Genomic DNA, 26,389 nt, shown 5'->3' with positions numbered 1-26,389 from the left:
CTGGGAGGAGAATGCAATTGTTATAATGGTCAAATAGGACTTCTGCTTTTCTTGTATTTGAATTTTTTTTACACCACCAATGTATCCATATATATCTCATGTAATTTTTTGTGGCAAGTTAACTTCCCATTTCTGTGAAAAAATTTCACTGTAAGAAAACAGCTGACTGACATTCAATAACCTCATGTTTTCTAACAGAACTTTTGAAACATTTTTTAAATGCCTTACTGCAATGAGCACTGTTGAAATTTTAGAAATGTTCTCATGAACAAAGGTAGTGATTTTATGTTCTGCTTATTTTATTTTTACAAAATATAACTTGATAATGTGCTCTGCAATTTTTAAATGTCTTGAATTTATTACAAGGGTCTTATTTTCTAAAATACAACATGAATCTTCAATGTTCATACTAGATTTATGCTTGTAATGAGGTAGTTTTACATTCTTTATCAAGCATTCTCTTCTGTTTTTTCTTTTAGTTCTGATTGAGATTCCCAAAGGGAATTTTCTTCTTTCTGTTTCTCTTTTTCATTTACTGTTCATCTCCATAGCTAGCAAGATTTGTTGAATGAATTATAGAATTACTGAGGTCTTTGGCGTCTACCCTGTCCTTGCCCCCCTCCCTTTATTTTTTAAAGAACCATCTGTTTAGGGTGATTACAGTTCACAGCTATTTGGATAGTAGGCTGGATTAGGTAATGCCTAGTGGTCACTTTAAACCTTGTGATTCAAACAAGAATTATAACGGAGACTTATAACCTCTTATTATGACCCTTCTAAAGCTATTAACTCATTGTTTCTCTTTGGAGAAACTTGAAACTTTCTTAAACGGGTGCCTACAAACCTTTTACGGACAGGACAAGGTAGGCTCCTTCGACTCTATTCCCTCAGTGAAAAAGGAGTAAAATTTTTTCCGTTAAATTTCAGTATCCTCATAAAACCAATAGAAATATTCCTTTTGCTTCTGCATGCTTCGTCTAGTACAGTTTATTAAATTTTAGTGTTGAAAGGGATCTTAGAGAACATCAAGTCCAACATCTTCATTTTATATGTGAGGACATGGTGTTTCACGAAGACGGAGCTAGTGCCTAAAGGTATACAGCAAATTATAGTCAAAGACATAACAAAGTCAAAACAAAAATTCTGCTCTTCTGACGTCATCTGTAACATACTGGCTTGAGTCTGTTTCTTTTATTCAACATACTTGTTTTGTTGTATTTACTGGAGAAAACAGACACAGAATGGGAACATAAAAGTCAATACCAGTTTGGCACCAGCATCTTCATGCAGAATGCAATTCATACACAAAAATTTTCACAAAAGTTCTGTAAAAAATGAAGAGTTCTTTATCAGGGTCAGGATTTGAGAGAAACCACTGCTTGCGAGCTGGGAATCTGAAGTCAGCTTTATGATAGACTTGCAAGGGCAAGAATAAGAATGTAACATATTATGACACGGAACACCTTAAAGTCCCCCAAAACAAAATTCTATGATCTTTCTGTTCTACTTACAAAACCATCTCATGGAAAAGTCGCCAAATGGTTCTTTGAATGAGAGTTTCAAGTGAATGATATGGAATGGCTAAACTTGCAGATCTGCACTGTCTAGTAACATGTTTGAGGGCTAACTGGAAGGTAAATATAAGACAATATAGTTATTATGTCCTTTTAAAATAGGTAATAGACACACATACACACCTCTAATGAGGAAGCTAAGAGCCCTCCTGAACAATAATGTTGAATCAGAAAAATCAGGTGCTCATGGGTGTACTGTGGATTATCTGACATATATAGAACATATTTATGGTGTCTCTGTGATTCTACTAGCAAACATCCTTCCTACACTCACCCCACAATCCATGTCTCAAGCAGTTGGGGTTGATCAGATGTGTGATAGGTTCTGACTTCAAACCAAAGAAGAAAGTTCAGTCTCAAGTATGGTGGGATAGGAGATAAATTGAAGAACACCAACATTACTCCACCACCATTAAAATGAGCAAATTCCAGAGCATGTCTAGAAATCCCAGTGCATCCCCTGGGAGGTAGTCCTTGCCGTGGAACACATGAAAGGCCTGCAAACTCTGCAGTCCTCATGCTGCATTCCTTAGGGTCGTTCACGGGGTTCTTGGTGTGCCATTATTTGCTTTACAACCCTCTAGTGAGGGTGGAAGGTTGGGGGCGTGTAACTTCACATTCAAAGTTCTCCTAAGTCACTTGGGGCTCCTTTAAATAACTGCAACTGTAGCAGTCATGATCTCATGTCACCAAAGTTCAAGGCCTTGGGCTTCTTCATATAACATCCAGGATTAATAATAAAAAATTGCCTTACTTCTCTTCTCAATAAGTAAACAAGACTTAAAGCTAAACACACAACTCTCTTCCTTTATCACAGATTAAAAATATATCCTTATTTATTGAACAAACAATAGTTTTGATTACCTTCAAGTTGGGTGTAATTTCATCCACAAGCAATAAATAGTGCAGCTCTTCTACTGGTAAAGAAAGGCAACATCCACTATTACCATTGTTTACTGAATAATTTAACAAACTTCTCAGCTTTACATTCTACCACTCCTTTCCAGGTACCTTGATGCTCCAGACAAACTGCAATCCATTTGTTTGCCAAACAGGTCTAATACATCCCATTTCCATGTTTTGGTTCATCCGATTACTTCTACCTAAAATGTATCCTCTGTCCCACCACACTGCTCTCAGCCCATTGAAATTTTATTTCACTTATTTCATTCGTTCATTTATTTCAACAATGCATCAATAAAGTTACAATCTGCCTAAGTATTTAAGAAGCCTGCACATGATTATCTGCTAATAATATTATAGATTTATGCACTTGGTAAGAAATTGCCATATATGAGCTCTAAGATGCCAGATACATCTAAAGTATTTTGTAATTCTTACCATATGACCCAGCAATCCCACTCCTGGGCATATTATCCAGACAAAACTATGATTCAAAGAGACACATGCACCCCTATGTTCATACAGTACTATTCACAATAGCCAAGACATGGAAACCACCTAAATGTCCACTGACAGATGAATGGATAAAGACGATGTGGTACATATATACAGTAGAATACTATTCAGACATAAAAAAGAGAACAAAGTAATGCCATTTGCAGCAACATGGATGCAACTAGAGATTATCATAATAAGTGAAGTCAGAAAGACAAAGACAAATACCATATATCACTTATATGTGGAGTCTAAAATATGACACAAATGAACATATCTATGAAACAGAAACAATCAGGGACATTTGAATAGACTGGTGGTTGCCAAGGGGGAGGGGGGTGGGAGAGGGTAGGAGTGGGAGTTTGGGATTAGCAGTGCAAATTGGTATATATAGAATGGATAAACAACAAGGTCCTACTGTATAGCATAGGGAACTATATTCGGTATCCTGTGATAAACCATAATGGAAAAGAATATGAAAAAGAATGTGTATGTATATATACATACATATATATATATATATAAAACTGAGTCACTTTTCTGTACAGCAATTAACACAACATCGTAATTCAACTATACTTCAAAAAAAAATAGATTAAAAAAATAAAGTATTTTGTAAATCTACGATTAGCCTTAACATATATAACATAGTTGGAAAATGTAGACAACTTATTTTTAGAAAAGGAAGAAAAATATTTCAGATATAAATGTCATGTTTGGGTTATAATTAATTAATGATATTTATAAATTAAGTTATATGTTAATTTAAAAAATTTACAGCTTGTATCCATGAATAATTTAAATAAGATTTTGGGAATGTACTGCCAAGAGAAAGAAATATTTTTAAAATATTTATTTTGTAAAGCTACTTGAAACATTTTGCAGAGTGGAAATGTTGAGGGACTATAACTTCTTTTTTTTCTTTTACTTTTTCAAGTTTGTCATCACAGCATTTCAATAAGAAATTAGCAAAAGTAACACCACCATTAAAATGAGTTTGGTGAATTTTATCCCTTAAGTCAGCCCAGATAAAAGCAGGGAGGGGGACACTGGGGGAACTTTAAATATTAGGGGAATTAGAATCCACTTTATTGTCACCAACCCCAGTTGAGTCCCACAAGTCTGGGCCTGGAGACATTTGGAATCCAGGGGAGTCTTTGTGCTTAAGTAAAAAAATTGATATTTAAGCCCTGACTATATCTCATCTACATTTTAATTATAAATATCACTTTAATTATAAAAATCACAGATTGTGAAGTAGTTGGTTATGTGAAAGATTAAAGATCAAACTGTACAAAGTAATATTCTCAAGAACATATTTATATAGCTTATTACTAGAAACTAAAGTTATATCCCCATATATGCAGAATATTTTCTTCTCAGATTTTATTTTAATTCCAAAGAAAATAACATCTTAAAACTTATTTGGATACAAATCACATTCTATACAATGGGGTATTATAGTAATTACATGTAAAACATTTCAAGAATCTAAATGATTATCCTTTAAATATTTGCATGAAAAGTGACAAAATTTTTACTAGATGAATTGGATGCGTTTATTTACAATCTAAACCTTTAAAACAGCTAGAACAAGAAGTAAAATGTAGACTATTACAGAATTTTAAACTTTTTTAGATCACCGATCTCTCTGAGAAGCTGATGAAAATTGTAGAATTTTTCACCCAGATAAATACACATACTGAAGCCTGTCTAGGGACTGGGTATTCATTCAATATATATTATTATGCGTGCTCTGTCCCAGGGATCCAGAAGTAAATAGAGGCACAAGCCACTTTTCCTCATAGAGCTTACATCATGGAGATGAAGACATAAAATTTAAGAAAATAATACATAAATAATCACAGGTTGTGATATGTGCTACAATGGATTTCAGTTATGAGAACCCCTAATTTAGGACAAGGGACAAACCTCAAATCTGAAGAGGTAATATTACCGTAGTAACTATTTTTTAAAAAGAGAATCCATTTTACATCTCATAAGAAAATGTCATTATGTAACAAAGGAAACTTTAAAAATATGTATTAAATCAAATATTGCAAACAGCATAATAGATAAGTGTATGAACTTTTAAAACCTGAGATAATGGACTTTATGACACTTAAGGTTGAAATAAACCCAATGATGTTGTAGACATCATGATATAGTATACATCATAAAGCTATTTTAAAATTCACTTGGCTTTTAGAAAATGACAGGAAAATACCCTTTAAAAACACACTTTAGATTTCTGTCATAGCCTGTCACTTACAGTACTAGGAGCTAGGCTTTTTAGACATCCATGGAAAGTGCACCAAGACTAAACATGATGAAAGGAAAAAAGGACAAATTAGCAGATACCAGATAGTTGAGGTTAAAAAGTTAGTGTTTATTTCTGTAAACATTTTTATTTAAAAAATATATTTCTTTTATTTTTCTTTGAATTTTCCCTCCTGTGTGTCTCACAAGGAAGGCATGGCATGCTTTGTTTGTAAAGATTTGTAGTGGTCTGGTGTGCTTAAAAATGAATAACTTTCTAAAATGTCCTTTGTAATTAGCATGTTAAAACTTATTTTTATTGTGCTATTTATAGTCTATGTAACCACCATTAAAATCCAAGTGTAAAAGTTATTTAAAATTCAAGTTTAAAAGTTTTCTTTTTTTTTTTTGCCGTACGCGGGCCTCTCACTGCTGTGGCCTCTCCCGCTGCGGAGCACAGGCTCCGGACGCGCAGGCTCAGCGGCCACGGCCCACGGGCCCAGCCGCTCCGCGGCACCCGGGATCCCCCCTGACTGGGGCACGAACCTGCGTCCCCTGCACCGGCAGGCGGACTCCCAACCACTGTGCCACCAGGGAAGCCCTAAAAGTTTTCTTTTTAACTTATGTATATAACAGCAAAAACTGGAAGAACATGACCAAAACTTGACAAAATAATAGCGTAGTAACATCCACTACATCAAATTACTTTCTCAAACTATTGCCTCTTCCCTTTCTCAAAATAATCTCCACAGTAAACAACAAAAACTCCCTTCAGAAAAACTAATTCAGCTATAAAGTTGCATTTTAAAAACTGGGCCTTACTGACGTCCAGATTAAACAGTTTGGTTTTAAATCTAGAGTAAACATTCTTAACAAGAATGAAATTGCTTTGGCAATAAAAAATCTTTGCATATAAAATTGTGTGATTATACACAATTTTACTCAAAATAAAAACATTTTAACATTTACTCATCTTTATCAAACATTTTATGAAAATCTGCCCTTAAATTATACTCATATCACTGAATTAATTTTTATGTTGTCTTTGAAAGACACATTTAATAAACATTACTTGTAAAGAAAGCTGGTAGATAAAATTAAATTACATAAATCTACTATAGTAGCATTGCTTTATATTAGGTCTTATAATGACTTTCAGGAAGCCCTAGTTTTTGCAGTTCACATGTCATGGCACTTTATAATTACAAAATGAAATGTCCATATGTTTATTTTGCTTGTAAAAGTACCTGTTCTTTGTATTATGATTAATTCCTGGATTAATGGATTAACAGCCAACTACCTACAATACTCAGTCGTGGATTTTACTGAAACATGTTTTATGCATAAGTTTTAAAAATAAAGTTATGAAACTTTTCACTAAAAGTACAGTGTCAGAATGATCATATATAGAGTCCAAAGCAGTTTGAACCTTAAAGAATTTCTTCAATGTCTTCTATTTCTAAAAACAGTACTTATATTGAATAAAACGCTTCACAGGAAAAGACTGCTAGAATGAAAATACTAGATATATTTTATAAATCTCTACCAGACAATACAGAAACAAATGCATAGAAGGCAAACAAAACACCCTCCAATCTTGAATTTGGCTTTTATTTTAAAATACATTTAGCATGGAACTATCATAGGACAGAAAACAATAAATCACAAAGAAATGGAATATTTTTGAATACCTTTTAAGCTAGATATAAAAATTAATAAGATAGCGTATACTCAAATTATGGGAAATAGTCCCTAAAATTTGATTCAGTGAACACATTTTGAAAGAAAAGTTCTTTGCACATTTTCCAACGTACCGATATGTTCCTAAGTGCCTTGGTTTTCTGTTAACTAATAGGTAAATGTCGAAAATTTAGTTGTTTTACTTACAATTATCAGATTCACTATTGGCAAAAATTACCAAGTCCCTAAATTCTCAATCATAATTATAAAAATATGAGCTCAAATAGTTATGCTGCCCAAAATAGAAACATCTTAAGTTGATACCTCTGGATAATCAGACAGATATTGCACTAAGTCAGTAACTCCATACCTGATGCTCATTTACATGGAAAGTTAATTCTCTTCTTTATGAAAAACTTACTACAAATAAACTTAATGTTAACCTAATTACAATTACACTTCAAAATATAAAGGCACGAACAGCATAAAGAATAGTTTAATATTTATACTCAAATATTCCACCATGAAAATAACAAAAGGTTGAAAAAAATAATAGGACCTAAAATACTGATACTTTAAAATTTTATAATTTACCACAGTAGCTAATAAATGGTATTAAAAGTTAACACTGCTAAACCCAATCGTTTCCAAATAATTTAGAAAAATGGTTTGTTTACATATGAAATGTGCATTGTCCCACCTATAAAGTTCAATTACAGTTCCATTCACTGGAAATATCTACCTGTAGTATAAACGATCAAGACAATGTACAAAAAATATATCTTGTTCCTATAACTTACAATGCACAGAAAAATACCTACAAAAATGGAAATATTTATCCATTTAGGTTCCCAATAAATTAGTGAGAAAGTTTAGTCCATTCCACATTTCTTTCTAAACAAAGGCTGAAGAACTGAAGGTGGTTTACTGCTAGCCCTGTTAGCTTGACAGATATTTTTTAAAATATTTGTCTGATTATATGTAACTTAAGATAAAGTTAGTCTTATTTTTATATCACAGTATACATGGCATTTCTTAATTCAGCAACAGAAAGGCACAATTAGCAAGCAATAAAATTCAGTACCTGAATTATTAAACTAATGTCCAGAACAAGTGCAAATAAAGTACATTCAACACAGTGTACAGAACTGGGAAACAAAAAAAAAGGAATTCAAAAACTAATTTTTCTGAAAATTTGGTCCATTAAAAATGCCTCCTATGTTCAACATCATGAGTAACATGAAAGGTGATGGCAGTATAAAAAGAGGCAGGAAATCAATATGTGGTAGCGTACGAATTCTGGTCTAGTAATTATGCAATTTGGTTAGGAAATGGCTCCCATAGTAAATAAACATTAAATATATCTGTTAATAACAACATACCTGTATTAAGTCCAAATACACAGGCACAACTGTTTGCATATTATTATTGATTTTATAATACACCCCCATGGTTTAAAAAAAAACTTAGGTATATTATTTTATATATAACATATATTAGATACATAATTATATATTATGTTCCTTAATATATATTATATATAACTTGAATCCATAACAGCATAAAACTCTCCAAATATTACATGAACATTCCAAATGGATACTTATCATTTTCTCAATGTTGAAATAGCTCAGCTCACCTAAAACAATAACTGGATGTGCAATGATAAAATGCACTGACTCCTATGAATTTACTTAAATAATTATTTAAGTTAAATTCCTGCAAAAGCCTAACTCTGATTTGGCTTTTAACTAGAATATGGTTTTAGATATCAGTAACTGATACCCTCCTTTCTTATCGTAAACAATGTTTCTCCATCAAGAGATACCAATAAAGAAAAATATGTAAGGAACAAAAAATGTGATCGAGAAACCAACCATTCCATAGGTAATATACCGATAAGGAAGTTCAACTTCCATGTGCTGTCTTGCTTTTCGAACATCATCACATGGTATATTGAAGATTTTACAGGCTAAAGGAATAGTGATCCTTTTCATTATATCTCTGACTACTAGTACAAACAACATCCCTACGAGAATCCGCAATATGGCTTTTCCAAACAGAGTCACTGAAATGGGGGGCCTAGGTAAAGGTAATATATCCAGAGGAGGATCTAATATTAGACCCATTTTATAGGTAAAATGAGATCCACATGCAATCCCAGCACCACTTCCTAGAATCTCAGCTGTGTCTCCCCGGGATGTACTCCAAGTGTCTAGAGTGAAAGAAAAGATCCCCAAGGCTAAATGAAGCCCGATGATGATTAATGGAGCATATTTGTGAGTTTGGTTGAAGTTGTCAATCAGGTCCACAAATGGATAGAAGATAGCTAAGATTAAAATGGTATATACGAATCCAGCAATAACATCCTGAGAAAAGAAGAAGGTAGAGTTGTTTAGTATAATACTTTTTTGGCATTTAAGGAAATATATATATATATATATATATATATATATATATATATTTCACATTTCAATGTTAATAAATGTACATTTTTAAATATGTCACATTCTTAAAGTAAACTTTATATAATAGGTACTAAAAGCTGTTTTAATAATACTAAAAAGATTCACTGATGATAATAAAATGATTATGCTTTTATAGCTCTGCCCTTTTACAAATTAATACATATATGCTATACACAAATGTATATTCAAATGAACAATAAACTATGCTTAACGTATGTAGTGATTTCTGGGGAAAACAATATACAGCTGACCCTTAAACAACCTGAGTTTGAATTGTGTGGATCCACTTAACTGCTGATTTTTTTCAATAGTAAACAGTAGTACAGTCCTACATGATCCCCGTTGGTTGAATCTGAGGATGCAGAACCCCTGATACAAAGGAACTGCAGATACAGAGGAACCAAGTTTATGAAGGGCACTCTGTAATGATAGGTGGATTTTTGATTGTGCTGACCTCTGCGTTGTCCAAGGATCAACTGTACTTATTTTTCAAAGACTTCATCTTCATGCATTTAATATAATAATCACACATTTAAATACATAATTATTTCCATGACTAAAGAGGATACAAAGCCTATTTTTCCTTTTCCCATTCATTCATTTATTCACTGAACAAATACTTATTGAGTACCTACATGTGCCTGACGCTATTTTAGGGGCTGAGGATACACTGCTTAATAAATGAAAAGATTCCTACGCCATAGAGCTTACATTTTAGTGGGGATGACTGACAATAACCATGTGAGTAAAAAATAGATAAATATTACAATTTCAGATTGTTATAAAGAAATTAAAACAAGACAATGGGATAGAATGATGAAAGACCCTATTAGGGTGATTAGGGAAACCTGTCTGAGGAGGTGACCCTTGAGCAGAAATTTGATTCCAAAAAAGAGTCAGCCCTATCTTTAGATCTAAGAAGTGTCCCAGGTAGAGGGAATACCAAGTGCCAAGGCCTTGAGGCAGAAAAGAACCTAGTGAGTTCAAGGAACTGAGAGAAATTCCGTGTGGCTCAAATAGTGAGAAGAGTGATGTGATATGAGATCCAAGAGACAGGCAGATGTCAAATCATGTAGATAGGGCCCCTGTAGGCTAGGTAAGAAGTTCAGATTTTATTTCAAAAGTGATAGGGAGCCTGAAAGATTCCCAAGTAGGAGTGTAATAAAATCTGATGGATATTTATAGAAGAACATTCCATCTGCTGTGTAGAGAATATATTATAGGGGTAAAGTATGGAAGACAGGAGACACTAGTGGGAGGCTACTGTAGTGGTTCACTCTAGATGTGGTCCATATAAAGAGACGTACATAGATGGATTTAGTAAAATATTTTAAAATTAGAGTTGACGAACTTCAACTTGGTGATGATCTGAATGTAAGAGAGAAGCAAAAGAAAAAGGGATCAAAAATGACTCCTACTCCTACTTTTAGGTACAAACAACTGGGTAGAAAATAGAAGATGGTTTATTGGAGGAAATAACACTATTATTAAAAGAACTTTCCTTTCTGAATCATTCCTGACATGAACAAAACTGTTTCAGAATTTCCACCTTAAAACAAACAAAACGAAACCCTGGGATCTAGTATCACTGAAAAATTTATCGGAAGAGTTGCTTATATTCACTGCCTCCACCTTCTCACTTCTTATTTTTTCCTAAACTCATCACTGCATTGAAACCACTCTTTTCATGGATACTAGTGACCTTTATGCTGCCCAAAACAATGGTTACTTCTCAACAGCATTCAGTACAGTTAAGCAGCAGAGTAGGAGCTTAATGTTTTTCTGTCCTAAGATTTTTATTATGTAATAGTTAGTACATAGAATAAGATACGTAAAGTATATGTGAAATTACAAAAAGAATATCTATGAAATCACTGCCCCCAAAAAGAACTATAATATTACCAGTACTTTGAATCTATTGGTATGTTGTTTCCTAGTTCTATCACTCTGCATAAGCCTGAGTATTAGCTGAATAAGTACCTGCTTTTAAAAACTGTTTTATCACATATCTCCAAACAAAACATTACCTAGTTTTGCTTCTTCCTGAGCTTTATAAAAATGTTAGGCAGTATGCATTCTCTTTTGATTTGCTTTTTACACTTAACATTAAGTTTTTAAGATTCATTCATCATACGTAGTTAGTTATAGGTCATTCACTGTCACAACCATGTAATATTTTATTGTGTGGTTATACAATTTATCTATTTTCCCACTGATGGTCACTTAGGATGTTTTCAGCTTTTGGATTAGTTCATTGGTTATGGTTGAGCTTTCTTAATTGGTATATATTCTTAAACCAAGCAGCATTATAAACAATGCCTCTATGTTCTTTCTTTTTATGTTCCCATATGGGTCTATGAAAGTTTCTCCAGGACATATGCCTAGGAATGTAATGGCAGAATCATAGTATATGTGCACGTTCAATTGTACAAGACAATAAAAAATTTCCAAAATGTTTACAGAAATTTATATCCCATCAGTTGTTGGTATTTCTTGATGTTTTATTTGCATTTCCCTGATAATTAATTAAGCATTATTTCATATGTTTATGGACTGTTCCTTTTCTATACAATGTATATTTGTGTCTTTAAGGCAACTATTCCTTTGGATTTTCTTTTTCTTACTGATTTACATGGTTATATATATATATATATATGATAACACATCAATTATATTTTTAGATGTATATTTCAGTATGACAGAAAACATCCAATATTTGTTGTCCTCTGCTTTTCTTTTATAGCTCTATGAGTAATAAACTTAGATTACTACAAGTCTCTATACAAATCTGCCTCCTTTTCTGATTGAATTATTAATTATTTATAATATTATCCTGGATAAAAAGGCACATTTAATTTCCATGCTACAGAACCAGAAGGAAGAATGATTGAATTCAGGACATAAACATGGTGGCTATCACTGTAATATCAATTTAATGTACAATATTAAAATGTGTAAGTGGTTTTAAGCATTACAGCACAAAGTATGCAATAAAGAAAAGCTGATGTTAAAGGTAGCATAAAGAACTCAAAGTAGGAAATTTTCCAAAAAGAAACAGGAAATAATTTTAGATACTTATTAATTATAGATAACATACATGCCATAAAAGTTAATAATTACACATTTGAATGGAATGTTCATGGTTATCAAATTTATGGTAGAAGATATCAAATACCATAAATTCAATAAAGATTTCTTATGTTTTAAATCTGAAATTGTCTCCTTTTCATTTCTTCCAATCAGTAAATAAAACTAGAGAGGCTAGTGATTCGCTGAGGCTAGAATTCAAGACTTCTGCTGGCTCCTAGGGTTTTTTTTTTTTTAATTGTAACATATTTCAGGTGTTCTGCTTCTAATTCAACATGTCAGTGATGCCAACAGGGTTTCTAACAAAATGTATTATTGGAATGCAATTCCTGATTATAAAGGCATTATTAGGGATGGATTTTGAAATTTTTATCTTTAATTAAAATTCAAATTTAATACATGTTCAGTACAGAAAAACTAGAAAATATGGATAAACGATAACAAGTAATTATTACCCAGAAATAACCACTATTAAAACTCTTAGTGTTTACTGTTCTGGATCTTTCTCTATAACATGATTTCAGGATTTTTCCTGTTGTTTGGTTAGTTTGATTTTTATGTCTTGTTATAAAAATGGGTTTGAGAGGTACATTCTACTTTATGATCTCATAATATCTTTCTAAAAAGACTTTCCACATATAGAAAAATAAACTTTTAGTACAATTTTGGGTAAATGTAATTATAACATATTCATAATTTTACTAATGTAGAAACAAAACAGTAATTTGTCAAGTACTTAATCTAGTAATTTAAAAATGGCTTGTGTTTCAAGAAATTTTTAGAGCTAGGTTTGATGATGAATAAAGGAAAAATGGGGACTTCCCCATTAAGTTACGACTCTGCACTCCCAATGCGTTCAACCCCGGTTGGGGAACTAAGATCCCACATGCCGCATGGCACGGCCAAATAAATAAACAAATAAACAAATACATACATAAATAAATAGAGGAAAAATGGATGTGGTAACTCCTCTACTTTTCTGGGGATTAAGAAAATCTAGGAAGGTAGGCAAATGTTAAAAATAAACTTAAGTGTTGCTCTTTGTGTTATAACAATAAAAACAAAGCATATGGAAAATACTCAACAAAGTGCTCGTTAATATAAATTATTTAGACTACATTATTAGAACTTTCTTCTTAATGTTAATAAAGACATCTGCTTAGATAATATGGCATCTAAGCACCTATTAGCAACTTCTAGGGCATACTCTGCCTATAGTTCCATAGTAATTTCACAATAAACAATGAAGATACAAATTATGATTAAGAAAATAGTTCAAAATGCAGGTAACTACTGAAGCATTAAAATATAGGAAAAAGTGAAAATTGTGGGAATATATTAGATCCATAATGTAAAAAGGGGGGGTTCATTATGACTATAATTTCATATATCAATTATCAAATGATAAAACCAATATATTATTGATTAGGAATAATTGTGCTTATAATACAGAAACATAATTTACGATGCTTGCAAGTCATCTGTGATTTTACTTTTAAAAGGAAAACAACTTGCAATGCTATACATAATAAAATTCAGTAGCTAGTCAGAATAAAACTGATAAAGACATTTTATGGGACAAGATCGTTTTTGAATAATTAAAAGATGGGCTGGGGAATTCCCTGGTGGTCCAGTGGTTAGGACTTGGTGTTCTCATTGCTGGGGCCCGGGTTCAATCCCTGGTCTGGGAACTAAGATCCCACAAGCCTCACAGTGCGGCCAAAAAAAAAGACCGAGGGTTATCGGACTCATGATTTGGTTGTCAGACTCATGATTTGAAAAATAATACATCAATATTGTTTTTACTTCAGCTGATTCAAGAACAGATGTTATCCAGTATCTAAACATGAACTGAACTCAGCTTAAATATTTAATTAATTCACTATACATTTCCTTTTTTTTAAGAACAGCATGGTTGAGATTACATATTCAATATATTAAGATTCTTATTCCTCTTTTATGATGATAATGAATCTAGGGATAATATTATCATTCATAGATGCATAACCTTTTGTTAGTTTTTTAGGTGCAATATTGCTAATTGGTAGTGGAAGGGAATAACTGTAACATGGCACAGAGATGGAAAACATTTTCTTGTGACTAATATTAGATTTGATATAAAAATGTGATACTTAGTCTATTATAAAACTAGTAGAGATTAGTCAGAAAGACAGAATTATATGCCAATTCATAATTTGCATTAATATAAATAATTATAAAAAATAAAACACAAATAGCTTGCTTCTTAACAGAGCATTTGGCACTTCTGGTAATTTACTAGTGAAGGGGCAGCTGCTGGAAGCAAGCAATCTGAGGAAGAAGTAGAAACCCAATACTTCTACAGCTACGAAATAAGCTAATGAGATACTTTTATGAGTAGAAAAGTCTAAAAATGTGAACTTGTTAAGGACAAGAAAAATTTTATATAACCTATTATAAACTTTTGGATTCCATGAATTCATTTCTATCTCTCCATCTTTCTTCTGATCCTTTATCTACAAGATAATACATAATACATTCACAGAGTGTCATAAGAGACACCACACTAAATGCAAGGGATAGAGGGTTACTTTTCTCATGTTGCTTATTATCTAGTGGGGATGAAAGATAAAGAAAAAAGCAATAGCAATTTAGCATAAGTGCTATGCCAGAATTATGTTCAATATGCTCTGGGAGAAAGGCTACCTAACCAGTCTTGAGAAAGGAAAGATGGGGAAGGTAATGAGGCTTTAGGAGATAATGTTTTTTTGTGTGTCGTGAAGAACAGGAGAGGATAGTCCGTTAGGCAAAGAAAAGGGAAAGGGCATTCCATGTGGCGGTTAAGGCATTCCTAATGGTATTGGGATATGAAACACCCTTTGCATTTGAGGAAACATAAGTCATTCAGTATGGCATCATACTTGTGTTTTGGACAGTAAACTACAACAGGAGGCTAAACACTGTACGGAGCAGTGTCTTATTGGAAGTGGGGCTGCTAATTAAGAAGTTGCTGCAGTAATCTGGTTAAGAGATGGTACAGGCCAGAACTAGGAAATGTCAATGGGATGGAGGGGAAGGGAAGTGGGTAGGCGTGGCTGGCTGAAAGAGTACAGGGTCTCTGTGCTGCTGCTTTTGAAACTGAATTGCATTCTCAAAATAAAATATCTGATGTAAGCCCTAAAATACTGTCGGGAAAGAGAAGAAAACTAGAGTTTAATATTCAAATACAAGTGGCACCAGGACAGTTTTAAGTTCATTTAGCTTCTAGTCACTGGGTCCTCACTTATAAGTAGAGCTCCTTGGTGTCTGTATTTACATTGTTGGTTTTGACTCCGTGGTAGGAAAGGCATAGAAGAGAATGAGAAAGAAAAGAAAAGTGAAAATGGAAGGAGGGAGAAATGTTATCCTGAGTATAATACTTGGTTATTGTGGGAACTATTTGTATGAAATACGTGATAACTACATTAAAACTTTACAAAGCATCCTGTTTCTATTTTTGCAAAACAAAGAAGATTTACAGTAACTATATTTTCTCATTTAGGTTTCCAGTAAGTTTGAAAATGAGTAAAAATTATACAATTGCCTGTCGATTTTAGAAAAAAATAAAGCTCTATGAACACAATGTTTTTCCTTACCAGAATGGAGTGCATGCCCATGTAAATTCTACTTAGGCAAACTAGAGAACACCAGCAGGGAATAAGAATCAGTCCATATATAAGAGGATACTAAAGGGAAAAAAAAGTAAAATTAGTTAAATAAATTAGGTTAAATATAAACAAGCAAATAAAAAATCACTATACTACAAAACTCCAGGAGAACAAGAACTATGTGTTTTTTACTCTCCGTTGTATTCCCAGCACCTAACCATAAGCATGGCACATAGCAGACATTCAGGAAATACTTTTACATGAATGAACAAATGAATCAAATGGAATGCTTCTACAATCTTCGTTGTGGGAATTGGCTCATTTTTGCTTCTACAGTAAAGATTCAATCACTGGTATGCTACAGAAGAAAAACAGGTAAGAGACATACTTTTACTGTAGCTCCAAAATGAAAGTGCCTCTGGAATAACACCTGAATCTGGTCCAGGTGAATATCATTGCTCCCTTGGGCAGGAGGCATTATCTCCCTCTCACTTCCATCAGTGACTGAGTGCTATTTGCCATTTCCACATCTTCCTTTTGATATTCAGCATCACGTAATTTGTTGTCCATTTTTGCCCCTCCACTAAAATTTCAAATGGCAACCTTATTGCAAAAAATTTTGGTGGGATACTGGGAGCAGAAAGCCATAAATTGGGAAAAAACTTAAAATGTAGACAACTCTTAGTATTAATGGCACTGGTATTAGACTTGGCTTTGAAGCTCCTGATATTAAACGGAAGGAGGAAATGATTGATGGATGGGCATGTGCCTGATAACTTCAAATTTCTCAATGAAATTGAAGCCGAGATAGTTCAATTCAATAAGAATTCAAGGTGGTTCAATAAGAAGTGGAGTTGAAAGAGTTAAGTAACGTTGCAAGAAGAGTGGTCAAGATTTAGTACACAGTTGTTTTGATTTGACTTCTCTACTGCTTTTAACATGGCCCACATATTTCTTCCTGAAAGTCTAAATACCTTGATTTCTACAGCATCACACTCTCGTGGTTCCCCTTTCACCACCTATTTTTTTCTGTGTTTTCTGCCCAAGAGCATGTATTCCTCTAATTGTTCCTTAAACGTTAGTTTAACTAAGGGTTCTGCCCTTAGTAGTTATTGGCAGTCTCACCTTTTCTTATCTTTTAACTACTACTTAGCATGCTGAACACCTACCCATGTCCTTGGATTAAGAACCATTTAGCCAACCCCTGCACATATCTCCATCTTGAGATCCTTATGGAGTTAAACATACTATACCTCAAACCCAACTCATCATCCTACCACCTAGACTTGTTCCTCCTCTCATATTCCCTATGTCACTTGGAAGTATCATAATCTAAATGAGAAGTAAGAATTATCCTTGATTTCTCCCTTATCCCTCATATTCAACCAATAAGCAAGTCTTGCTGATTTTACTTTCTAAATATTTCTTGATTCTGTCATCCCGTCACCCTACTTATACTGTCCTTATTCGGATCCTCATAGTTTCTTTTCTAGGCCCCATGTATTTCTCCAGACATTCTTCCATATGCATGAGGAACTTGGTTAATGGGGCAGACAGACATGTAACCCTATAAGGAGGTTAAGGGCTATGATAGGAGTATAATAAAAATTCAGAGGGAGTCTAAGGGATGGGCCTTTAACTTAGTTTAAGGATGTTAGTTGAGTCTCCCAGATTAAGATTCAAATTGTCCCAAAAGATAAGTCGGATTTACTCTTTAGAGGAAAAAGGAGCACAGGGCAAAAAAGATAGAGGACATTACAAACAGCAGGAGCAAATGAAGAAATGCTTGTGTCCAAGAAGCTGTAAGTAGTGAGGTTTTCTAGGAGAATAAGTTTTAAATTCTTGCTGAGGAAAGGCACTAAATAATAGAAACAAAATATGCAAACTATACAATATGTAAATATATAAATGACATTTTATATAAAATATACAAATTATACAATAAAACATGATAAGTACTATGGAGAAATAAAAAGAGAACAGGTGTTGAAACAGTAATGTTCACCAAATATTCCTTGTGCTCCTTTTGCAGTTAGATTGGGGCCATGTGACTGGTTCTGACAATGAACTGGGAAAAAGGTGACTTCTGCCCCTTTCAATCATTCTATGAACTCTCTCTTCCCTACAGATGGGACGCTGGAAGCTGCATGTTGAGATGCATCACAAGATGGGCAAACTTCCATCAGCCTGGGTCCCTGAGGTTCTAAGTGGAACAGAGTCGTTTGCTAACCCATAATGGATATGAAACACAAATGAGAAATAAGCTTTCGTTGTTAAGCTGTTTTCAGGGTTAAGTCATTACCAGAGCATAACCACACCTATCATAATTAAAACTGTAACAGAAATAGGATTAGGAGTATGGGCGTGTGAGTGGGGCAGGTTAAAGTATTAAAAGATAGTCAGTGGAGGCTTTATATTGACAAGCTGAGATTTAAGGCAAGACTGGATGGAAGTGAGAGAATTAGCCAACCAGGTATCTGAGGAAAGAACCTATTTGAGGGAGTGGGATCAGGTAGAGCAAAGTCTTTAATGAGGAAATGTGACTGGCAAGGAAGCTAGTGTGGCTGGAACAGAGAGAGCAGGTAGGAGGAGAGGTGAGAGAGGTCATGGCAACCAGAGCCTGAGAGCCCTCCGTAAGAAATCTGATTTTGTGGGGAATCAAATGGGGAGCCATTGCAGGGTTTTGAGCAGAGCAGTGTCATGGGATTAGACAATAAGGGAGCAAGGGTGGAAGCAGGAAGACCAGTTAGGAGGCTGCTGTTACAATCTAGGTGAGAGATGATAACAGTGGCTTTTGTCTCTGTAGCAGGCACTCAGGTATTTTCAATTTTTCTGTTAATTTTTTTTAAAACTGTTAATAGCAAGGGAGAGGCAAAGAAGTAAAAACTACCACCACCACCAAAAAAGTCTCCTATGCGTCTTTCTTCTTTCTCTTTTTTCACTTAGACCCCATAAGGAAGTAAAAAAGTACAAAGTTATTGGTGGGAATTCTCTTACACAATAGATAGAAGAAAAATTCATTTATTAAGTCTCAAAAGCTAGGACTGAAGGTAGGCAAAAAGAAGCATTTTAAGTTAACTGAATTTAACTTAACTTAATCCACCTTTATTCAGGTTTACTAACTCCAAGTGTTTAAATGGGAGAGTTAGGAATGCAAACAAGCTAGATGCGGAAGCTTTTCCCCTATTCCAGAGCACCTTTAGATCTCACTGGGGTAAGATGACTACTTGGGAAAAGAACAAGTCATTTTTTTTTCATTGATGTTTGATTTTCTTAAGCAATTAGTCTCTACCTTCACAATATTTTCCCTAGATTTTTTTTGTGGAAAGAAACACATTTGGGGGAAGACCTGATTCAGTTCTGACTACATAACTTTCACATTCGCTCCCCGCAGAACAGAATTCAGTATAATTACAGTATCAAAGCAAAGAAGTATTTTATCAAGCAATCTTTTAAGCAGATAAAAAAGATCACAGATTTTAATGACTATAAAAAGTAAAACCGGGCTTCCCTGGTGGCGCAGTGGTGGAGAGTCTGCCTGCCGATGCAGGGGACACGGGTTCGCGCCCCGGTCCGGGGAGATCCCACATACCGCGAAGTGGCTAGGCCCGTGAGCCGCGGCCGCTGAGCCTGCGCGTCCAGAGCCTGTGCTCCGCAACGGGAGAAGCCACAACTGTGAGAGGCCCGCGTACCGCCAAAAAAAAAAAAAAAAAAAAAGTAAAACCACCTAGAAAAACTAGATAAAGTAATATTCCTAAAGTGGGATCATGCTGGGGGAGGAAGATTATGCATAATAACCAATTCATCTGGCACAATTATTTTATATTTAAGAATATCCAAATTATAACTACCTTTTTATTTTATGTTAAACTGTCTCTAAAATTTAGGACCACTAATATTTAGGACCACTGTCCTCATTTAGACATTGCTGGAAAGAAAACAGATTTATGTGGAATTATCCTTTCCTAAGAAATAACAGAATCTATTAGAAATATATAAAATATACATAGACCACTCCTTTTCAGTCATTTTTGTTAGTTCCCCCCTTTACTCACAGCTCTTTAGTATTAGTGTGCCCATTTCCCAATCTACACTCACTCCCTTAGTGATCTCATCCAGTCCCAAGGATTTATATACAATCCATATGTTCATGACTCAAATTTCCATCTCTAGCCAGGACACGTCTCCTGAATCTCAGACTTTTATATCCAACTGCCTACATGATCAATGTCTAACAGGCATCTCAAATGTAACACGACTAAATCTGAACTCCTGATTTCTCTGCCGTCTCCACATCTGACCAACTTAAATTCCTATGGTTATCTCCTTCCTAATAAATGACTTCTCCACTGTTCCATTCCTCAGGCCAAATACCTTGTTGTTAACCTTGACTTCCTCATTCATACCCATCATCCAATCCATTAAAAGTGTCAGTTATACCTTCAAAATATATCTAGTTATTAATTGTAATCCCCATGGTAACCACAAAGAAAGTATCTAAAAAATATACACAAAAGGAAATAAGAAGGGAATCAAAATGGTATGCTATAACCCTCCAGTTCCCTTTTCCATTGGATCTGAACCCTGGTCTCAGTGGTCGTAAAAGGAGGAATAGTAGTCCTGAAGCTGTGCTCATAGTGTCTGCTATATAGCATGTGGGCTAGTTTAAAACAAGGTAAAAAAAAAAAAAAAAAAAGGTACACTATAAAAAACTCAAACACAAAAGAAAACAGCAATGTAGGAAATTAGAAGTAAAAAACGCATAAGACACAGAAAACAAATAGCAAAATGTCAAAAGTCATTCCTTATCAGTAATTACTTTAGATGGAAATGGTTTAAACTCTCCAATGAAAGGCAGAGATTGGTAGAATGGATAAGAAAGCACGATCCAACTATATGCTGCCTAAAGAGACTCACTTTGGGTCCAAAGACACAAATAGGTTGAATGTGAACAAATGGAAAAACATATTTCATGCAAATAGTAACCAACAGAGAGAACTATGTGCCACTACTAAAATCAGACAAAACAGACTTCAGGTCAAAAATTGTTACCAAAGACAAAGGACAATATGTATTGATAAAAGGATCAATTCTTTAAGAAGATATAATGATTATAAACACATTTGCACCAAACAAAGCCCAAAAATAACTGAAACAAACATTGACAGAACTGGAGAAATAGTTCTATAAGCCAGTCTCATCAGCATTGAAAACCTGCTTTTCCACATAGCCTTTTTCCTAAATAACACTTAGCAGACAACCTAAAGATTCTCCCACAGCCTCTTGATCTTGACTCAGGATTATTGCAAGTTTAACATTTTTCATGCTGTATAGTCTTTTGAAATGTGCAGGCCAGTCAGTACTACAAGAGAAGAATTTAATATTTTCCTTACTCTGGGTAACATGATTTCATTGGCTTTCAGCTTCATAATGATGCTGTCCACTATGCTTTCTTTTTTTTAATTGGTTATCATCTCATGAATCCACAAAGTCAGCCACTTTTCCATCTTTTCCATAGCTTCATCAGACACTACAGATACTACTTCAGCATTTCCAGAGTGGCCTTACATACACATCAGTGAATTTCCTCTTCCATTTTCTGGATGTACTATATTGTTGATGCATTAATATTGAACTCATGGCCAAAAGAAGTATAACTGGTGCCTGAATGAATCTTACTTCACACATGTATATTTCCTTTGTAAAGCATATCACAGCCTTCTTGTATGTAGGAACACTAAACAGCACTGCAGCTTGGGGACCATTTTAAACAGCAAAGCCATCAAAAAAAAGCACAAAGACATGACAAATGTGGTACTGAACAGACTGCAAAAAGGACTCTTGTTTACAGTATAACAGCTGAAACAAGAAAGCAGTTTATTGCCTTGCTCAGCCTTGGCTGGGAACATGTATACCAGATGACTCAAATTTTTCACCACTCTGCACAGGTCTGAATGTACTGATTCTCGAGTGACAAATTCTACTGAGTAGGTAAACTTACAAACAAGCAATGCATGAAAAATGAGGATCAACTGTATGTAGAAATTAAACTACTCTTTTTTTTTTTAATTGTTGTTTGGCTGTGTTGGTTCTTAGTTGCAGCACGCACTGCAACTCGAGGCCTCTTCCTTGCGGTGTGGGGGCTTCTCCAGTTGCAGCCCACGGCCTTCTCTCTAGTTGTGGCCCGCAGGCTCTAGAGTGGAAGGGCTCAGTAGTTGCGGTGCAGGCTTAGCTGCCCCGTGGCATGTGGGATCTTATTTCCCCGACCAGGGATCGAACTCATGTACGCTGCATCAGAAGACAGATTCTTTTTTTGTGTGTGTGGTACGCGGGCCTCTCACTGTTGTGGCCTCTTCCGTTGCGGAGCACAGGCTCCGGACACGCAGGCTCAGAAGCCATGGCTCATGGCCCTAGCCGCTCCGTGGCATGTGGGATCTTCCCGGACCAGGGCACGAGACCAGGGCACGAACCCGTGTCCCCTGCATCGGCAGGCGGACTCTCAACCACTGCACCACCAGGGAAGCCCAGAAGACAGATTCTTAACCACTGGACCACCAGGGAGGTCCCGAAATTAAACTACGCTTAAATAACCATAGGCCAAAGATAAAATCACAGGGAAGTTATAAAATAGAGACAAGTAAAAACAAAACACAACATAATAAAAATCATGTAATACAATAAAAGCAGCACTCAGAGGGAAGTGTATAACAGTGGAGCCCTACGTTAAAAAGAAAGAAATCAGTCACAACTCTGTACCTTGAAGACTAGAAAAAGAAGAGCAAACTAAATGCAAAGCTAGCAACTGAGGGAAATAACAAAATGATAAGAGTGGAGAAAAATGAAATACAGAATAGAAAAACAAGAGAAGCAACACAACTAAGTTATTTCTTTAAAAAGAACAACAAGGGCTTCCCTGGTGGCGCAGTGGTTGAGGGTCCGCCTGCCGATGCAGGGGACGCGGGTTCGTGCCCTGGTCCGGGAAGATCCCACATGCCGCGGAGCGGCTGGGCCCGTGAGCCATGGCCGCTGAGCCTGCGCGTCCGGAGCCTGTGCTCCGCAGCGGGAGAGGCCACGACAGTGAGAGGCCCGCGTACTGCAAAAAAAAAAAAAAAAAAAAAGAACAACAAGACTAATAAATCTACAGCCTGGCTGACAAAAAAAAAAAAAGAAGAGGATGCAAATAACTAAAATCAGAAACGAAAGTGGAAACATTACTATTGATCTTACAGAAATAAAAGGGATTACAAGACGGACTTCCCTGGTGGCGCAGTGGTTAAGAATCTGCCTGCCAGTGCAGGGGACACAGGTTCAAGCCCTGGTCCAGGAAGATCCCACATGCCGAGGAGCAACTAAGCCTGTTTGCCACAACTACTGAGCTTGCGCTCTAGAGCCCGCAAGCCACAACTACTGAACCCACGTGCCACAACTACTGAAGCCCTCACACCTAGAGCCTGTGCTCCACAACAAGAGAAGCCACCGCAATGAGAAGGCCGCGCACCGCAATGAAGAGTTGCTCCCGCTCGCCGTAACTACAGAAAGCCTGCACACAGCAACGAAGACCCAACACAGCCAAAAATAAATAAATTTATTTTTTTAAAAAAGGATTATAAGAGAAAACTATGAACAATTATATGCTAACAAATTAGATAACCTAGATGAAATACACAAATTCCTGGAAAAACACAAATTACCAAAACTGACTCAAGAAGAAATATAGTCTAAACAGACTTACAAGTAAAGAAAGTGAGTAAGTAATCAAAAACCTCCAAAGTACTAGAGAATGGACTTGAGGATATGGAGAGGAGGAAGGGTAAGCTGTGACAAAGTGAGAGAGTGGCACGGACATATATACACTACCAAACGTAAAATAGATAGCTAGTGGGAAGCAGCCGCATAGCACAGGGAGATCAGCTTGGTGCTTTGTGACCACCTAGAGGGAAGGGATAGGGAGGGTGGGAGGGAGGGAGACGCAAGAGGGAAGAGATATGGGAACATATGTATATGTATAACTGATTCACTTTGTTATGAAGCAGAAACTAACACACCATTGTAAAGCAATTATACTCCAATAAAGATGTAAAAAAAAAAAAAAAAACCTCCAAAGAAAAACCTGAGTCCAGACAGCTTCACTGGTGAATTCCACCAAACATTTAAGGAAGATTTAATGTCAGTATTTCCCAAGCTCTTCCAAAAAACAGAAGCAGAGGGAACACTTCCTAACTCATTCTGTGAGGCCGTTATTACTCTGATATCAAAACCAGACAAAGACATCACAAGAAAACTACAGGCCAATATCCCTTGTGAATACTGATGCAAAAATCTTCTACAAAGTACTAGCAAACAAAATCCAACAGCACATTAAAAGTATTATACACCACGATCAAGTGGTATTTATCCCAGAAATACAAGGGTGGTTCAACAAAGAAAAATCAATCAATGTAATACACCACATGAATAGAATGAAGTAAAAACAAAACAAAACACACGGGCTTCCCTGGTGGCGCAGTGGTTGGGAGTCCGCCTACCGATGCAGGGGACACGGGTTCGTGCCCCAGTCCGTGATGATCCCACACGCCACGGAGCGGCTGGGCCCGTGAGCCATGACCGCTGAGCCTGCGTGTCCGGAGCCTGAGCTCCGCAAAGGGAGAGGCCACAACAGTAAGAGGCCCGCTTACCGCAAAAAACAAAACAAAGCAAAACAAAAAAATCACATGATCATCTCAATTGGTGCAGAAAAACATTTGACAAAATCCAGCACTCCTTCCTAATAAAAGCTCTCAAAACCTTGGAATAGAAGGGAACTTCCTTAACGTGATAAAGGGCATTTATGAAATATCTACAGACACTATTATGTTCAATGGTTGAAAGACTGAAAGGTTCCTCCCACCCTGCTTTCCAAGATTAGGAACAAGACAAGGATGTCTACCTCTCACCATTGCTATCTAACACTGTATTGTAAGTTCTAGCCAGAGCAATTAGGCAAGGAAAAGAAATAAAAAACATCTAAATTAGGAAGTAAAACTATCTCTATTCACAGATGACATGATGTTAAAAGCAGAAAATCCCAAAGAATCCACAAAAAACTACTAGAGTTAAGAAATGAATTCAGCAAGTTGCAGGGTACAGGATCAATGCACAAAAATAAGTTTTGTTTCTATACACCAGTGATGAGTAATCTGAAAAGGAAATTAAAAAAACAATTCAATTTACAATAGCACCCAAAAGAATAAAATACCTAGGAACAAATTTAGCCAGATAAATAAAAGAATGGTATACTGAAAACTACAAAACATTAATAAAAGAAATTAAACTGAAAACTACAAAACATTAATAAAAGAAATTAAACACCCTTACCTTTGACAGGATATATTTATGCATTAGGATATATTTTATGTATATTCTATATGTACATATATATTACAAATACTTATATGTACGTAAAATAATAGTATTTATTTTAATTATTGTCTAGTGTCTGCATATAGTAGGCAGTCAATAAATACTTGTTGAATGAAGTAAATGTAAGCCTTTAGCCACTAAGAACATCAGTCTTACAGTAACTCATTCAAGATAACTCGGGGTCAAAAGCCATGGTATCATTCAATTCCTGGCCTCAAACCTGGGCTATGTTAAACTTTAGTTCTAAGAGCATCTCTGGAATTCACCATGATCAACTGCAATCTGAAAATCCTGTTGAGTAAACTAGGAAAGGGAACTTCCAATACTTGTTTTAGAACAAACATTATTAGGTAAGGATTCTGTAGCTTAAGCTTTTAAAAGTAATATATACTTTCTAAAACAAAGTAACTCAAGTTGCATAGAAATATAAAAGCCACTTCATTCAACAACACAATATGAACTATATTTTCTACACTAAAAGCAAAAATAAATAATCAAAAAAATTTAATCAAAATAGCATGTTTTCCTTCATGGTACTTTCCACACAAGTAGACTAATGTAGAGTAATATGTCGGTTCAAATAGGTAAAACAAAATCTGACCCATATACAGTCATTTAATGTACATATTAATAAAAATGTGTACTAAAACATTTTCAACTCAATCTACTGTTTTGACCTATACACATTTGTTGTCATCTTAGTTACTGTTTCACTGTCAAACTTTTATATCACAATTTAGCAAAAGAACTCATCAATAGAACTTAATTATAATTTTAAATGTCTTTTATATTACAAACCACAATAAGGACATACTATTTATTAGCAAACTAGTTGATGTGACCTTATGTTAACAAAATAAGTCCATTTCCCAATTCCTATTATAGGGAAGGGATTTGT

At 35.1% G+C, this 26,389-nt stretch overlaps 1 protein-coding gene, 1 long non-coding RNA gene and 1 other non-coding gene across 4 annotated transcripts in view; 2 read left to right on the top strand and 1 right to left on the bottom strand.

Annotated features, from left to right (window-relative positions):
• LOC109547901 (uncharacterized) overlaps nt 1–19,600 on the top strand; it is a 44,170-nt gene extending 24,570 nt beyond the window's left edge. Inside the window, exons 3-4 of the long non-coding RNA XR_002173886.3 lie at nt 16,303–16,467; nt 18,221–19,600. This is a non-coding gene — a long non-coding RNA (uncharacterized lncRNA). The remainder of the gene's footprint in view (nt 1–16,302; nt 16,468–18,220) is intronic.
• SGPP1 (sphingosine-1-phosphate phosphatase 1) overlaps nt 6,824–26,389 on the bottom strand; it is a 36,203-nt gene continuing 16,637 nt past the window's right edge. The window contains exons 2-3 of one of the 2 annotated variants that reach the window (XM_019923005.3): nt 16,081–16,170; nt 6,824–9,280 (exon numbers count right to left, since the gene is read on the bottom strand). In XM_019923005.3, the coding sequence (XP_019778564.1) occupies nt 8,729–9,280; nt 16,081–16,170 (642 nt within the window). In that variant the 3' untranslated portion in view covers nt 6,824–8,728. The remainder of the gene's footprint in view (nt 9,281–16,080; nt 16,171–26,389) is intronic. The other variant, XM_073800411.1, reaches the window with a different exon arrangement.
• Nucleotides 20,643–20,768, top strand: LOC117311476 (small nucleolar RNA SNORA61). Its single transcript, XR_004525672.1, has one exon. It is a non-coding gene; the product is annotated as a small nucleolar RNA SNORA61 (small nucleolar RNA).

This window comes from Tursiops truncatus, chromosome 2, assembly GCF_011762595.2.
Source record: "Tursiops truncatus isolate mTurTru1 chromosome 2, mTurTru1.mat.Y, whole genome shotgun sequence".
Taxonomy (NCBI): Eukaryota; Metazoa; Chordata; class Mammalia; order Artiodactyla; family Delphinidae; genus Tursiops; species Tursiops truncatus.
The sequence above is the reverse complement of the archived record's forward strand: the minus strand, read 5'-3'. Positions and strand labels throughout refer to the sequence as shown.